General features: G+C 51.8%; 2 protein-coding genes across 9 annotated transcripts in view; both read right to left on the reverse strand.

The window, feature by feature from the left end:
- Positions 1–17,565, reverse strand: part of IFI27 (interferon alpha inducible protein 27) — a 420,724-nt gene that overhangs the window by 204,267 nt on the left and 198,892 nt on the right. The window lies entirely within an intron of this gene.
- On the reverse strand, positions 1,494–12,212 carry FAM181A (family with sequence similarity 181 member A). Of its 3 annotated transcripts, none has more exons than XM_050799165.1 (2): positions 12,112–12,212; positions 1,494–2,882 (listed from the first exon to the last, which is right to left on the reverse strand). In XM_050799165.1, exon 2 carries the CDS (start codon positions 2,793–2,795, stop codon positions 1,917–1,919), a length of 879 nt encoding a protein of 292 aa, XP_050655122.1. In that variant the 5' UTR covers positions 2,796–2,882; positions 12,112–12,212; the 3' UTR covers positions 1,494–1,916. The 3 variants fall into 3 exon arrangements, with proteins under 3 accessions (XP_050655122.1, XP_050655123.1, XP_050655124.1); XM_050799166.1 differs by lacking the exon at positions 12,112–12,212 and adding an exon at positions 3,618–3,819; XM_050799167.1 differs by lacking the exon at positions 12,112–12,212 and having other exon boundaries at positions 1,494–2,909.

The raw sequence follows: 17,565 nt of genomic DNA on the forward strand, positions 1-17,565 counted from the left end.
CTGAGGCTCATCGACATGGATCCAGAGGGCCTGTGTGATGCCACACAGAGGGCAGAGGAGGGTACCCCACCCCCCAGCCCCTTGCTGTTCTTTAAGACCAGAGCAGTCAGAGGCTGAGGGTCCAGGTTGAGGACTGTCCCCATCCCATGGGCCAGATAATGACTCTGAACAGCTCTGCCCAGGCCATTCCTGTTTCTGTGGCTCTGAAGTCTTCAGAGGCCATTGGACAGAAACCACTGGCTGGCCTCCTGGTGAGGGGGCTGCCCCTCCAGGGGACTCCCCACGCCAGGGGAATCCTGGAGTAAAACAAGGCAAGTAGGAGGGGCCCTTGGTGACCACAGATTCTGCAGCCTGTATTAGTGAGAAAGAATCAGAGGCCATATCCGGGCTCCAAAGGAGGGAGCCTGTGACCAGCCAACACTTGCCTGGGGTGCAGAAGAGGTAGATGTACCTGTTTCCTAGTCCTCCGTTGTACAAATGAGGAGACTGAGGCACAGAGTGAGGATTAACTTGTCCAACGTCACACTACTGATGAGAACACCATAGTCCCCAGCCAGGACTGGCCCGCCGCACCCTTCTTAGTTGTGAAAACTGTGTTCTGATAAAATAAGCAGCTCGGCAGGCCAGCAGGCCCACCCTCTCTCAGCCATGGAGCCACGTCCACAGCAGCAGAGAAAACCTGGGCCTGTGTGCAGGTGGAGGCCTCTCAGGTAGCTTTGCTAGTAGGACACTAAGAGCAAAATCCAGGGCCACTTCCTGCTACCGGTACTCACCTCTGCACTGTCACAGGCAAAAGCCCTCAGCATTCCATTGATGGGGCACCTGGTATGTAACAGGCCCAGGGAGAGACCCATCGGCGGGTAACCCGGAAGCTGAATTAGCTAGAGAGGATCCTTTTGTATGTGCCAGAGAGAACGAGGTTTAGGGGAATTTGCTATTATTTTAAAAATTGATTTATTTTGCCCGTGGACATAGACTCCAAGACGATGATTTGGAGAAACAATTTGGTCAAACCACCTGTTTTGTCCACAAGGGACCAAACTCCTGTTTGGCCTGATTTTCCCTCTGACCAGAGTTGGGCACAATCACCTTGGCACAGAGGCTGCCCTGAGGCTGTGCGCAGAGCAGAAGGCACTGCAGAGAGACTCATTCTCCTCTCATTGTCCTGCAGGTGGGGCAAGGAGACCCCCAGAGGAAGTGTCCGGCCCCACAGCACAGGGCGGCGCTGGACTGCAGCCCTACCTCCCCTGGTTCCAGCGCCTATTCTCCGGAGCATGTTGGACGCCCTGGGGGGTCCACGCCAGCATGTCTTTCCCTAGTGGCTCCTCTCCTCCCCTCCTCACCTTCCTTCCGTTGAACCAAGCTCTTGGCCCCCAGCGCCCATTCCCAGATATCTCAGAGGTTTCAACCACTCCTGGCCTCACTGAAACCAACCACATCTGCCAGCAGCCCTCAGCCTGGGGCTCATTCAGCCTCATGATACCCAAGATATGGAAACTCCAAAAGAAATGTCTTTATTCTTTTAACTTTCTCAATATTTACAAAGAACAAGAAGAACAACAACTGAGATTGGCTTGCAGAGTGGGTGGCAGGTGAACAGATGTGTCACTCTGGCTTCCGGGGTGTCTGCAAGCAAGGGCAACATCCTAGCACCCATGGTCTGCACAGGGACAGCGGGACAAGCTGCTGGGCCCTGGCCTGCTTGGGGAGGGGCCAACCAGCCCCCCAGCTTCCAAGGCTGCAAGACTGAAGGGTGACTGCTTGAGGAGCCCCGCCCCAATCCTGCCCTCCACTCCCATACGCACACAAATGGAAGAGGCCACACTGTGGCCCAGCCACCTCCTCACAGGAGAGCACCTCGGGGACCTTGACACTCCTGCAGGCCAGAGGTGGGGGCTGAGGCCCTCTCAGCCCAGCTAGAGGTAGCCAAAGACATTGAAGATGGGTGGGGGCACGGCCGGCTTGGTCGGAATGGGTTTCAGCACCACAGGCCTGCACACCTTCTGCCCCAGGCCGTCCGCATCCTTGCAGAGGTGCGCCAGCTCCCCGGGAAAGGCTGGACTCTTCTTCCACAGGCCCAGGCTGGGGACAGGACTCTGAGGCAGAGCCCCCAGCGGGCCCGGGTAGATGGGCTGTCCATGGTACTGGAAGGGGCAGCAACTCCAGGCATTGACGCGGCCCACCAGGGAGACCCCAGGCATCTTGAGTGGCTCCTTTTCAGCCAGGGCCCTCGGAGACATGGGCACTGGGACAATCTCAGGCCCCAGGGGCTCCAAGCCCTTGCAATTTTTCTTACCCTCGTAGGGAGGTCCCTCCCTGGGGCCCAGTCCCCCCTCCAGCCCCACATGGTAGCTGTGGGTGGGCCTCGGCTCTTCCCAGAAGGAAGCAGGCAGCTGTCTTTTCCTCATGGGCACCTGGCCAGGCTGGGCAGCTTCTGGATGCTGCCCCTGTGGGAGCTGCTCCTTAGCAAGACATTCCTCCCTGTAGGGGTTCCTCAGCGCCTTCTCCTTGCAGCCCCCACCCCCGCCGGGGCTGGAATCAGGGCCCAAATCGAGAAGCAGCCTCCCGGGCCGGTCCTCAGACCCCCTTTTCAGGTAGGGCTCAGCGGCTCTGCCCGGAAGTCCCCGCGGGAGCCGGGAATACTTCTGGGAGAAGCGCTTGAGCTGCTTCTGCAGGTACTTGCGATGGTCCACGGAGCGGCGGCAGGGCGCCGACTTGTCCAGGGCTGCCTTGATGTCACTGGACGCCAGGTTCACGAAGTTCAGCAGCATCTTCACATCACTGTCGGATGCCATCACCAGGGGGCCACTGCACGAGGCTTTCCATGAAGAGGGTGGGCTCTGCTGGTGGCCGGCAGCTCCAAGGAAGGGCACCAAGCTGACCTGGGGGACAAAACAGGCCATTGGAGTCTCTCCGAGCAACCACACCCAACACTGCCAAAAGACCACAGCACCTGTCTGCAAACGGTGTCCCCACCCCAGCACCCCTCAGCCTTAAACAGAGTCCTGGGTAGAGGGATGTGGGTGCAAGTGGCTGAGCACTTCCTGCACACCTGGGATGCAGCAGGCGCCAGCAGAGCCTCACCCAGCCTGCTTGCGTCTGGTGCCCTCTTCTTGCAGCCAAGGCTCAGAAAGGTCAAGCAACTTGCCCAAGGTGACCCAGCTACAGGTGGCATTACTGGGGCTGGCACACATTCCCAGCCTGCCCCGTCTCCCACACACCGCGCTGCCAACTTGCCAGCGAGGTGTTTATTCTCTGAGCTGAGGCAACTGCTCCACTTTAAAGCAAGGCCAAGCCCCCTTCCTCCCTGGTGGTAGCCTCCCCCTCCCACCACTCCCGTCCCCGGCATGAGGAGCGCCAGCCCCCCTCCTCAGTCCCCACGCTCCACCCCCAGCTCTCACGCAGGACCAGGCAGGACCCCTGTCTGGCACTTAATCGAGACCTGCCTTGCAGGCTGATCTCAGGCTGCGGGCAGCAGGGACTCCCCCGAAGAAGCATCTGCAGCAATTTCATGCCTCCTCGGCCGCCACCCACAGCACCTCGCCCCTCCCCCAGGCCCCAGCCTGCTCCACACCCGCCACCCAGTCGGGCCAGAGCCACCGGGCCTCCACACTGACCGAAGGTGCGGCCAGGGCCCAGCCAACGTGGCCCGGCAGGTTCCCCACTGCAGACCTGGGACAGGCCCTGGCGCAGCCGGCTGAGCTCCGTCCGGCTGGAAGCAGTTGTGCAACCCTCGAGTGGGCTGAATGGAGGACAACTCCCCGGAGCTGGGGGGCCCCTCAGGCCAATCAGGAGCGCCTCTCCAGATACAAAGCATCCCAATCAGGCAGCGGCGCCCCGTTCCCACATTCTTTGCCGTCACAAATTGTCACCATGGGGACCATCACAAAAAAGACAGCTCCCAAATGCAATCATTTCCCGGTAAATTTTTACCCTTCAGCCCCACTCTCCTGGGCCTCCACGCTCCTCCTCCCCTTGACCTCGGTTCCCTGGTTTCTCAAGGGGGTGGTGTGTGTGTGTGTGTGTGTGTGTGTGTGTGTGTGTGTGTGTGTGTGTTTTAAAATGTCCAGGATCGAGAAGGGGCTGGGCCTAGTAGAAACAGGCTTGCAAACCTCCCCCAAAGACTCCAGGCCTACAGCTGCCATGCTCCAGTGCGGACAGACAATCGGACGGGGTAAGCTGGGGCGGGCTGCTTTTCCCGCTGTCCTTGAGTGTTGAGTGGCTCTCTCTCTCTCACTCTCTCTTCTCCTCTCTCTCTGTCTCTCCATCTCTCTCTCTCTCTCTCTCTCTCTCTCTCCCTCTCTCCCCCACCTGCCATCCCCACCACCCTCCCTGCCAGGATCCCCAGGGATCGGGGATGGAGGGCCTTCGAGGTCGGGAGGTGCGCTGATGCCTGTCGGAAAAGGTGGCCGAGGAAGGACTCTGTAACGAGGTGCTGGGATATCCATGGGAAGGGAGCTGGAGCTCTCAGGAATCTTGTCTTTATGTTTGCTTCCTCAATTGAGCTGCACAAAGCCTGAATTGCCCATTCAGCGCAGCCGGACAAAAGGTTGGCGTTGCACGGTCCCCTTGCATTTGTAGTCAAACAGTTAGGGACTTAAATCGAGTCGTCATGATGGAGAAAGAGGTGGACAAAGCCCATAGAATTGCCATCAGCAAACATTTTCCTGTGTCATATTAGCCAGTTTCCATGGCTCCCCCTGGCCTGCGGACAATGGCACAAGTTTGCACACTTGGCTACTGTCACCGTGCCAACGCCGGCGGGGCTGCAAGCAGGGCCGCTCTGAGCAAGCAAGGGAGCCCAGAGCCCGCGTTGGCCCTGCCCACCAACTGGCCAGAGGGAAGGTGAGGCTGAAGGCGAGGGCGGCTGCCTGGGAAATGCTAATGGTCGTGCCTCCGTGCCAGCCCAACTCATGGGCCCCTTTCAAGCCTCATCGTTTTTCTGTCCAGGCTCAGCCTCCTCTTCCCTCCTCCTCTCCTTCCCCTTCCTTTCCTCTTCCCCTTCTACTGCCTTGTCCTCCTGTCTCCCTCATCAGCCAGATGGCTGACGGTCTATGCGCCAACCCACGCCTCTGTACTGCAACCTAAGATTTGGCATCTTAGGTTGCAGGACTCCTCTCTGGAGTCTCCCTACCCAGACTGGGGGCATTGGCAGGGCAGGGCCAGGGCCTCCATCCAGGAGGGATGGCCCCAACTCCTTCCCACTGGCCAATAGACAGCTGCTGTGGTCTGCCTCCAAGCCATCTCCCCTACCCCCAGCCTGAGGGTCCCTACAGGCAAAATGAAGGGTTTGGAGGAGATGGCCCGTGCTGACAAGCTGTAACTCAATTTAGGCCTTGAAAGCCAGCACTGTATTCTCCATGCTCCTCTCCTGCTGCGGGGTCGGGGAAGTGTGGACTGAGACGGAAGCGCCGCTGGACTGACGCATCCTAGATTGTCGGCCACTACGTGCCCTGGAGAGTTGCTCCTGCCTGTGGCAACCTTTGCACGGGTGAGAGCCAAACCATCATCATTTTAAGTGCCAGAGATTCGAGGGCTATGTGTTTCTGCAGTAACTCCCAGCCCATCCTGACTGGTACAGGCAGGAAATATCCTTTCTGCTCCAAAACACCTGGCACACGTGGCTGGAGAGAGTGTCCTGAGGGCCTGTGGCCACCAGGGCCAGCTCCCTGCTGCCTACTGCATGAAGCCGGTGTGCACAGCCAAGAGTTCGAACCTCTCTGGCAGCCAGCACCTGACCACATAACAGCCTGCTTTGCTGTGCCCTGCCTTTTTCTCCCCGGGCCTTCTGTGCTTTCTGTAGGCTGCATCATTCCTCTCTCCAGAAGATCTTTTCTCTTCTAAGGGCGTCAAGACATTTTAAAGCCACTCAGCTCAGCTCCCAGAGTCCTCGAGATCCCACGGCACCTGCAGCCCTGCCGGCCCATTCCACACTGCCAGATCATGAAGATGACTCTCATTTCTTAGCTAGTAGTGAGTCCCCACCAGGCCCGTGGACTCCATGGGAGGTGAGTCGGTGTCTTATGAAAGTCTTTCCAAAGCTCTGAATGTGGGCTGTTCTTCCACCAAACACTTTTTGAGGAAAGAGAGAAGGAAGAAAAGAGGGAAGCGAGAAAGGAAGGGGAGAGAAAAGTGGAAGAAAATGGATTCTTTGCAGACACTCAGCATGTGCCAAGAGCCATATTCGAGCCACATGAAGACCTCACGTGACCCTCGGGGCAGCTCCGTGAGGATAGTGTTTCGGTTGCCCTGACAAGTGAAGTGAGGTTGAGTTACTTTCCCAAGGCCTCACAGCTGTTAACCAGCAGAGCTCGAACTTGAAGCCAGGCCTGTCTGCGTCCAAAGGCTGAGGTGGATCTGCCTGGCCACATTGCCTCCTGGCGCTCCCATGAGCACCAGACACTGCCTAAACGCTGCTGGCCAAGACCAGATTTTCTCCACGCGTCCTGGGTTCCACTCTTCTAGCCCAACGTTGGACCTTCCTGACTCAGGAATACGGGAGCTGCAGCTTTGGGAAGTGAGGAGCGGGGAGAGGAGGCAGCTATGGCTTGAGGCCAGGCCTCTCGGTGCCTCTGACCCACACAAGGGAAGGCTCTCTGTGTTTTTGTGATTGGCCATATAGGCAGGTGGAAAGACAGCAGTAATCATACGAGTCTGAAGGTTCTCCCAGTGTTCTCTCATTATTGTCCTGTGTCTGGGCAGAGGGGATTATTTTTCCCATTTACAGTTGGTGACACACTCACAGAAGCCTCAAACCTGATTCTTGGGCCCAACTCAGCCAACCCTGTCCTCTCGGCCATTCTTCAAGGCCCAGCTCAAACATCCCCTCCTCCAGGATGCCTCCTGCCAACTCCTAGCATTGTTAATAATGCCCTCTCACATCCCTGTGTTCCTAGAGTCAAAGATGAAGTCTAACCTCCTTAGCTAAATGCAGAAGACCCTTAGTAATCTGACTCCTACTACAGTCTGGCACAGAGTAGCTTCTTACTAAATGTGTTATGAATTAAATACTTTGCCCATTCCACTGAGCAGGATTTTTCCTGTGGACCGTAAACAGCTGCTTCCTGTTTGTTTGTTTTTTTTTTAATTTTGTCTGTTTATTGTTTGCCCCACCCAGGTGAGCTCCAGGGGGGAAGGGAGGTCATCCACAGGTTTCTCTCTGTACCTCCTGTGACTCGAATGGACTCAGCACACAGCAGGCCTGAGTGAAGGATGCTTGTGGTTGCTATAGCTTACATGACAACGAATTGTCTGTGATCCTACAGGACTATGGCGCATGAAGCTGGAAGCGCTTCTTCCCGACTGCATCGCCCAGCACCCGAGCCTGGGTTCTGTAAAGCTCTGCTAAAGGCACATGAGCTGTGCTGGCTTCAACTGCCGTGAAATCGGATAAGCTGGGCCACTGACGGCCCCTTTTCAACCAGTTGTTGCTGCCTTGGTTTTCCGACAATCCACTGTGCTGACCCTGCTGCAGGGACTCCCAGCTTTGCATCAACTCCATTCAACACCTACTGTGTGCGGGGAACAGAGGGTGTGGAGGTGACATTCCCTGCTTTATCTTGATAAGTAAACAGCTGTCTCCCGCCCACTCATCAGTGAAGCAGAGCAACTCCCCAGCAGTATCCTGGGAGCCACTCCTCCAGAACCTCTGGTGTCAACAGACATCATCTACTTCTAGGATTCAGCCAGCACATGTGTAGACTGGAGCTGCAAGTGAGAAGAGACACCTGGCAGGGCATGCACAGGCCAAGCCCGAGGGAGCCAAGGAACTCATCTGGGGCAGTGGGTTTTCAAATTGCTTTGAAGCAGAGATGCCCACTTAAAAATATGTGGAGATTCAGCCAGGCACAGTGGCTCAGGCCTGTAATCCCAGCACTTTGAGAGGCCAAGGTGGGCCGATCACCTGAGGTCAGGAGCTCGAGACCAGCCTGGCCAACATGGTGAAACCTCATCTCTATTAAAAATACAAAAATTAGCTGGGAGTGGTGGCGGGCACCTGTGATCCCAGCTACTCAGGAGGCTGAGGCAGGAGAATCGCTTGAACCCAGGAGGCGGAGGTTGCAGTCAGGTGAGATTGTGCCATTGCACTCCAGCCTGGGGGACAGAGGGAGACTCCATCTCAAAAAAAAAAAAATGTGGAGATTGAACGTGTAAAACCACGACAGCCATGAGCTATGAGTACAAATTTATTTTACATGCTCAAATGCATACCTTCTACTTATTTACAAACAATGCATTAGAACAAGGAATCTGTTCTGATGACATAAAACTTTGAAATCAGGAGATATGGATTATGGTCTCACATCAGCCATACTTTGTTTTAGTTGCAGAACATTTACAAAATCTCAGTTTATAGAGTGAAGCAGTTGAGATGTCAATTTTTTTTAAAGTTTACCTTTTAATTCATTTATTTTTTGAGATGGAGTCTCGCTCTGTCACCCAGGCTGTAGTGCAGTGACGCGATCTCGGCTCACTGCAACCTCTGCCTCCCGGGTTCCAGTGATTCTCCTGCCTCAGCCTCCTGAGTAGCCGGCATTGCAGATGCGTGCCACCACCCCTGGATAATTTTTATATTTTTAGTACAGACGGGGTTTCACCATGTTGGCCAGGCTGGTCTCAAACTCCTGACCTCAGGTGATCCGGCTGCCTCAGCCTCCCAAAGTGCTGGGATTACAGCTGTCAGCCACCACGCCCGACCTAAAAAAGCTTCTCTTATGATCTTAGGATGGTCATCAAATGAGAGGAGTCCCTGGAGAAACTACTACCTGGTCCCCAGAGGAGTTAACCTGACTGCCCAAGTTCTCCAGTCGGCAGCCTAGCGTGTCACTTTGTGGGTTAAAATGCATTTGAATGTATTTGTTTGTTGGTACATGTTTGGTAATGTTTTAAATTGCCAAAAATACATGTTAAAGGAGATTGTACATTTTCACATCTCTATAGAAAATTCAGTTCCAAAAGACGGGCCGACTTCTCATTTTAGAGATAAAGACAGAGGGGCCCAGAGAGCGGCAGTGATTCATCCAAGGCAGAGCCAGGCAGAGCCAGGTAGGAGGAGCGTCCGGGAGGGAGCTCTGCTCTGCCCACCACCCTGTGCTCTTTCTCACACCTGATCATATGAGTGTAAAGTCCTACTTGATGGAAGTGTGTGACATATATTGTCATTTGTTCTTCCCAGTTGCCATGATTACTCTCTTTAATGGGTGAGGAAGTTGAGGCACTAATTGGGCAGGAAACTTGCTGAAGGTCCCATGGGCAGTAAATCACAAAGCTGGGGTGGGACTGATCCTAGGATGCTGCTCCCACAGACAATTGTGAACCAACGCGAGGGCCCCGTCTCCCTCCCAGGGGCCTTGCTAGCCCAGGGCTGCAGACTCTTCCCAGCCACCCCTGCCCTGGAGAGTTAGGCCCGACCGACCACGCCAGCTCGGGGAACATACAAAGGCCACGCGGAGGACAGAGTGGCCCGGCAGCGCCTCTGTGGACGTGCGACGCAGACATCACAAGATGATTTATGTAACTTCTTACATAATGGCAGTGTTTCTATCAAAGACCAGCCCGCGGCAGGCTGTCAGCCGTAATCAGAGCGGACGTGCTTCTTGCTTCCTGGGAACAGGAGGCATCAGGTCAAAGCCAACCCCTTTGGCTGCCAGGCCGAGGGCTTCCTGCGCTGATGAAGTTGCCTGGCATGGCTGTGCCCTCAGAGGAGGCAGAGACCTTGTAATGCCCCAGAGTAGTCACAGCCCGGCTCAGCCAGCCCCAGCACCCCTGGCTGCAGTCCACCTCCAGTGACAGAGACCACTGTCAGTGTGATCAAGTCCCACATTGGAAGTGGTTTCAACCACATTATTGTACCATGAAAGGGAGACTGGCTTTGGAGATGAGATCTTTGAACTTCGCCCCTACCTGGCTGTGTGATCTTGAGGTAGTCACTCACCTTCTCTGGGCCTCAGTTTCCTGGTTGAATTACATCATCAATTCTTGACCTCTACGCTGCACACATGGATATTGATATGGTGCTATCATGTGATATGGTGCTATATGATAGCGTGCCACAAGTCAGTGCTACTTATATTTGGCAAATGATTTGCTTTTTCCTAATATAAATCAGAGCAGATTCAACATCATAAAATCAGGTAAGCCCACTTGCACTCCCCTGTGCATTCTTGAAAGGAATATGAATGAGTGGGGTTAGAGCTGGTGAGTCTGAGGACTCAAGCTCCAGGAAAAGAGGAGCGCTCAGCCCATCTTCACCATGTGGAGTCTCGAGAGGGGTGGGGTTCAGGCAAAGAGCTCTATGTTGAAGAAGAGTGGTGCAAGCAGACCTCTGTGTCTTGTTCCTGATTTTAGGGGAAAAGCTTTTGGTCTTTCACCGTGGGATATGATGCAGCTGTGGGAATTTTGTAGATCCTCTTTATCAAGTTGAGGATATTTTCTTCTATTCCTAATTTTCTGGGAGTTCTTGTCATGAATGGATGTTAAATTTTGTTAAATGAATTTTTTGATCAATTTATATGATCATGTGTTTTTTTTCTTTAGCCTATTTCCAATTTTTATTATGCTAAGATATAACATCATAACATTTACTATTTTGCCCTGCCTTTCTGTCTTTTCCTCCCTCCCTTCCTTCCTTCCTTTATTCCTTCCTTCCTTCCTTCCTTCCTTTCTCTCTCTCTCTTTCTTTCTTTCTTCTTTTTTTGAGACAAGGTCTTGCTTTGTCACTGCAGTGCAGTGGCACAATTGTGGCACACTGCAGTGTCTTGACCTCCTGGACTCAAGCAATTCTCCCACCTCAGCGTCCTGAGTAGCTGAGACTACAGGTTCATGCCAACACACCCAGCTAATTTTTAAAAATGTTTTGTAGAGAGGAGGTCTCACTATTTTTCCCAGGCTGGTCTCAAACCCCTGAGCTCAAGCTATCCTCCCGTCTCAGCCTCCCACTGTGCTGGGATTACAGGTGTGAGCCACCACACCTGGCTGCATTTCACTTCTGATATCATAATCTATGTCTTCTCTCTTTTGGTCAGTCTTGCTAGAAGCTTGTTAATTTGATTGATCTGTTTAAAGAACCAGCTCTTTTTTATTTTTTTATTTTTTGTCTATTTCTTTTTCTGTTTTCAATGTCATTGACTTCTGCTTTTATCTTTATTATTTCCTTTCTTCTTCTTGCTTTGGGCTTATTTCACTTTTCTTTTTCTGAGGGCATGGCTTTGATCATTGATTGAGATCTTTCTTGTTTTCTAATGTAGGCCTCTTAGTGCTATAAAATTTCCTCTCAGCACTGCTTTGGCTGCATCTCACACATTTTGATATGTTGTGCTTGCATTTTTGTTTGGCTCAGTATATTTTCGTTATTTTCTTTGAGATGTCCTCTTCGGCAACAAGAAAGACCTATGTGGGACTTTCTCAGCAACAAGAAGACCTATGTGGGACTTTTCTGGGGAGTTGATAATGCTCAACAAGTGGGTGCAAAGCATTTAATGAGCACCTACTATGTACAGGACATTCTCTGAGATGCTGGGGATAGCAAAATCAATATGAAATCCATGCCAACAGCCTTGAAAATGGTTTACTGACCTCTTATTAAATGCTAATAATGTTTCAAAAACTTCCTCTGTATTAACTCCTTCGTAATGAGGTGGATATTGCTATTATGCCTACTCTACAAATGAGGACACTGAGGCACAGGTTGACTAAGTGACTTGCCCAAGACCCCACAGCCAAAAGGGGTGAAGCTGGAGTGCAACCCAAGCCAATTACTGTGATTAATTTTATGATTAATCATCATGATCAGTAAGCTGTGAGCCTGCTATTCCTCATCCTTGAAGTGGAGCTAAGACCAGTTCCCTGGCAGGATTGATAATGAGGATTAAGATATCAGCCATGAAAACTCAACAAGCACATCACCTGGTTCATAATCGGTACCCTTCCCTTGCCTTCACCTCTCCCCTGGGCTGGATATAATGGCTGCCCAGGTGAAGCCATAAGGAAGGGCTAGTGGGACAAAAGTGACATGATAGTGGTGTCTGTGCCCTGCGGAGCATCCCCAATGGACCACCGCCCCACATTCACACCCCTGCTCTGTACGCTCCCCCACCCCCACACGCCCATCACCTTGACTGTGTCCTCCAGCACTGGTAGGCCTCGTCACTCACCCAGGCACCAACTAGGAATGAAAAGTCTGTTTGATCTCAACCGTCATCTCGGGTTTGATTGGTGATGACTGGCAGGTGCCCTGTGGAGAGATTCCGAGGGCTCAGCAGATAGAACACTCTGATCAACTAGCGATGCCTTCCCCGAGGGAAGATGGAGATGAAGCCGGCTGTGTGCCAAGTGTCCCTGGATCCAGTTCAGAATCACAGGATGGGAAGCCAGGGATGTCAATACTTGGCATTCTGGTGATCCACCCCTGCAATTTTAATCAAGGGATTGGAGCCCCTTGAGAAAAGCAGTGACTTATTCAAGCACATATTCCTGTGACTAAGATTCAAGTTTCCCACCTCTCAGGCCAGAATTCATCAGGTCCTTTCAACAGACATTTGTTACTAAGTTTCAACTCCAGGCTGGGCACTGACTTAGCCATAATAGATATCTTACACATCTCATAGTATTTATTCTCACAACAGCCTTCTGTGATAGATCCTAATGTCATTCCTATCTGGCAGATGTGGAAACTGGGGCTCACGTAGACTAAAGAACTTAACAGCTAGTGAGAGTTAGAGCCAAGATTCGAATGCTTACCTCCTGACTCTGAACCTGGGATCTTTCTAACATGCTACTTTGTTTCATGGATGAGAGGCAGCAGTGATGGCAACAGCCATAGCTTGAGTCAAGGCACTGAGGCGGAGAGTGTTAGGCATTTTGGAGAGCGGAGACAGTGAGAAGCTCAGTGCAGTGGGGAGGAGAGGTCACTGCAGGGAGTGAGGTGAGATAAGGTTAAGTAGAAAGGTTGAATCCCCCATGTATCTTTGCATGCAGCAGGCACGTAACACATGCTTAATGACTGACTGAATGCATGAATGAATGAATGAATGAATGAATGAATGAATGAATGAATGAATAAACAAACCAGAACATAGACTAAAATGGTTGGTTGGCTCCTGAGCCATTTTAGGAGCTCCAATAGCCAGTCGTAAAACAACCTGTAAACAGCAAGTGCATCGTCAGTGCCTGACTCCCACCCCTCCAGCCACACTGTCCCTCAGGTATGTGGCACAAACAGCACACCCTCATCGTCAGAGAGGATCCCTTGCCTCCTGGGATGGGGATTTCCAAGGGAAAAGTGATGGGGGCAGGGGTCTAACTCACATTGAATACTGCAGTGCCCCATGAGTTAGATATTTGCCATCTCATTGAATCCTCACTAAACAAATCAATGAGTCAATAAAACCTGAGATGGGCATTGTTCTTCCCATTTGACAGATTCAGAAACGAGGATCAGGGAGATAGAACTCTCCCCTAGTCACTGAGATAGGTGGCAGAGGAGCTGGGTTTGAGCTCAGCCAGTGTCTACAGTGCCCTTAGGGGAAGGTGGGGTCGGGGGTGGGCATTGTGTTTTCTTGCCTTACAAATTCCCAGCCCCCACCCCAGCCACCTGGAGCACCTGTCCTACTTGAGTAATAGAGACTCTTCATCGGCATTTATCATTTAGTTCCTGGCCTCTGATCACAACTCTGTCTGTAGCCCAAATCTAGCCCGTAACAAACTTTTCCAAAATTCTCTGAATACGCCGTCATCTCTCAGGAAAGGGGCGTTTGCATCATCAGCAAAAGGGCCATTTTCACCTGCCTCAGCATTGCTTTCCTGCGCTCCCTGACTCGGTCCTTTTGGGGCATGCTGGGACTATGAAGAGTTACTGCTGTAAACGCTGTGGCCCCCTTACCTCCACCCTAGCATCAAGGTGAGCTCTCCTAGACCAACGTTAGCTCCCTGGATGGCATTCCAATGCCTGGCACATGGCAAACCCCTTGGAGCATGTTGGACACCCACAGAGATCATTCACACACCTTAGGAGTCAGACAACTGCATTTTGTTCCTGCCTCGCTCATCTGGGCAGTGATTTCATCTGTGTGGGCCTCACACTTCTCATCTGATAAACTTGGTGGAAACGGTGCCCAGCTCCTGGACTGGGGTCCCTTCCAGCAGGCTAAAGGATGAGTAGGGGTTGTTTTAGCTCTGCTGGTCTGGGGTGGAGGGGAGACTGGGAGGAAGAGTGTGAGGCAGAATTGTGTCTAGAGGCAGGGACCCTAAGGCAATTCACACTGACTTCCTAGAACTGAATTTAAAGGAAAACACCATCTTTCCACACCCAAGTAATAAGGATCAGAGGCTGCTTCCTTTGCAAACCCTGCCCCTTTTCCCACTGTGTTGCAGATGCAGCTGGAAACCATCATTCTCAGCAAACTATCGCAAGAACAGAAAACCAAACAAACACTGCATGTTCTCACTCATAGGTGGGAATTGAACAATGACATCCCTTGGACACAGGAAGGGGAACATCACACACTGGGGCCTGTTGTGGAGTGGGGGGAGGGGGGAGGCATAGGGTTAGGAGATATACCTAATGTAAATGACGAGTTAATGGGTGCAGCACACCAACATGGCACATGTATACATGTGTAACAAACCTGCACGTTGTGCACATGTACCCTAGAACATAAAGTATAATAAAAATAAATAAATAAAAACATAAGAAAAAAATGTAAAGTACCTCTGATCAGTCACCTCCTGCCACAATCAGACTGGTCGTGGGCCAAGGCTTCATTTACGTAGGGTGTAACTCTACACAACCAATGGGAAACCTCTAGAGGGTACTTAAACCCTAGAAGATTTGCAACCAGTGCTCTTGAGCCACTTGTTCAAGCCTGCTCCCACTCTGTGGAGAGTACTTTCATTTCAGTAAATCATTGCTTCATTCTTTTGTTGCTTTGTTTGTGCATTTTGTCCAATTCTTAGTTCAAAATGCTAAGAACCTGGATGACTTGTAGTCAAGACCCTGTGCTGGTAACAAGCATGTAGATAAAGGAGAAGATGGGGAAGACTTGGGCTGGAGGGCTGCAGTCCACTCCCAGGGTGAGAACTCTTGTTGATGTTTCAACAGACCTCAGCCAGTCCTTCCCAGGGCAAGAAGCATGGCAGTGGATGTGAGTTCAGGTGGGTTCAGTGGAGCTTAGAGTTGGGTCTGTAACCACATCCCCAGGGTGAGGGTCCCCGGACAAGCCCTGAACAGGGCCAAGTCAAACAAGAGCCTCTTCTGTCCCCCTTCCCTGTTCCATTGCCAGTTATTTCTCTAACCTTATCCACTGGTCATCCTTCGCCAGTCACATCCTTTTTCTTGCTGTTCCTCAGGCACCAGGCTCACTCCCACCCAAGGACCTTTGCACTTGCTATTCCCTCTTCCTGGAATTATTTTCCCTTAGCTCAGTGGTTGCACACATAGGCTTGCCACCTGTTTGTGTAAATAAAGTTTTATTGGAACACAGCCGGGCCACCCATTGACATATCGTCTATGGTGCTTTTGCCCTACGACAGTGGAGTTGAGGGTTGTGACTGACCCCAGAGTACACACAAAACCTCAAGTATTTATAGTCTGGTCCTTTATGGAAAAATGTTGCCAGCTCCTGCCTTGGATACTTGCATGGCTCACCCTCCTCCTCTTTTCTCTTTACTCAACTGACTCGCTAGTGCGGGCTTCCCACTCTCCATCCTCACCTCTTTCTCTGCTTTCTTCCTCTCCCCGGCGCTGGGCACATGAGATCTCTGGGTATTGACTGCACTTCATTGCCTGTCTGCCCACCACAGCACAGGTCCTACAGGGTCAGGGAATTGGGTTCTTGCTTCTTGCTGTATCCCTATGCCTAGAACAGGGCCTCACACACAGACCTGCACAGGAAATACACTGTCAGTGAATGGGAACTTCCTATACTCCTGGGCACTGGCCCAGCCCACGCCTCTGGGCCCCTGTCTCAGTTTCTCTTGTCATGGAGCCAGGGTCTTGCCAGGTCCCTTGCCAGGTCTCTCCCCGAGGAGGTTGAGTCCTATCGTGAATGGTCACAGTCCCCAGAAACACCCAACCTGGGTTCAGGAGAGCCCTGTACCACATCCGTTTTCTGAGGCTCTCATTATATTAAAAAAATAAAATGTTTGAGGTGATGCATATCGCAAGTACCCAATGATCATTACACATCATATACATGTAGCCAAATAACACATGTTCTCCCAAAATATGTACAACTATTATATATCAATCAGAAAATTTTAAAGACATGCTAAACCAGGGGCACAGAAATGATGGTATTTTCAGTGCTGACATGGAACAGAATAAACACTTTTAATGCACAAATTCACTGTTACATTTCACTGTTACAGCTAATGAGATAGTTACAGAGTGTATTTTCAATATTAATTAAATTTTGTTAACAATATTAAAGTTTACTGGAATATTAAGACAATTAATTTTAAAATAATTAAAATCTATGTTAATTTCAATATTAATTGACAGTGACCAGAGAGACACAAAGTAGGAGCTGGAGAGTCACTGTCTTTCTTTTTCTCAATCCTGTCACATGGTGATCTCATTTGAAAGGAATATATGGAGCATGATCTCCCCAAAAAAGTCTAAAAGCTCCACGCTGGGATCCCGGCTTCTGACTCCCGCACAGAGCTCCCTGGCACAGTGCAGGAGAGCATTCTGCTCAGGACCTCTGACCTCGCCTGAATCTCCCCTTCCCACGTAGCCCTGCCCTGGGGCCTGTGACCCTCCCATTGAACACTGGCCCATCCTGAGCTGATGCTCTGAGACTTTTAAGCCCCAGTAAGAGCTTTGATAACATTCATTTCACGGAGGCACACAGGGCCTCAGTCTCACACACAGAGTCCTCCAACAGGCTATCGGGTACTTCTTGGTAACCCCGCTGTACAGAGGAGGAAGCTGAGGCACAGAGAGACCCGCTCAAGTTCATGCAGCTAGACGTTGGCAGACCTGAGATCAGAATCCACCCCCATCTGAGCTCAGGGAGCTCCTTGACACTTCCCATCTGTCTCTTCCTAGGGGCCAACCCTACACAGATGTGCCAGCCCACGGAGCAGCTGGGAGTGTTATTTATGAACCTCCTAGGCTTGGCTGAATCACCCCTCAAGGGCCCCATCACCTCAGGCAGTGCATCTGAAGTGCAGATGTTCCAGGTAAACTGAGGCAGTGGAGAAGAGATGGGTTCTGGGGTCAGCAGGACCTGCTTTACAGCCATGGCCCCACTGCTCTCGGTTGTGTGCCCCTGTCACTATTGCTGTAGCAACCTCCCTGAACTCGGTGGCACTCATGGGTCAGGAATTCAGAAAGGGCAGTGGGAGCCACTTATCTGCATCTGCAATGTCTGCGGCTGGAAAGACTCAAAGACTGGGGGTGACTTGACAGCCAGGACCAGAGCCATCTCAAAGTCTTCCTCACTCATGTCTGGGCCTTGATGCTGGCTGTTGGCTGTGGCCTGAGCTGGACTGTTGCAGGCACAGCTGCAACAGCCTCTCCCTGTGGCGTCCTGGCTTCCTCACAGCATGGCGGCTGGGTTCCAA

The sequence above is a fragment of the Macaca thibetana genome, chromosome 7 (genome assembly GCF_024542745.1).
Source record: "Macaca thibetana thibetana isolate TM-01 chromosome 7, ASM2454274v1, whole genome shotgun sequence".
NCBI lineage: Eukaryota > Metazoa > Chordata > Mammalia > Primates > Cercopithecidae > Macaca > Macaca thibetana.

Excerpts from the sequence above, each read along its gene's own strand:
- FAM181A (XM_050799167.1), bottom strand. The coding sequence starts at position 2,903 with ATGGCCTGTTTTGTCCCCCAGGTCAGCTTGGTGCCCTTCCTTGGAGCT.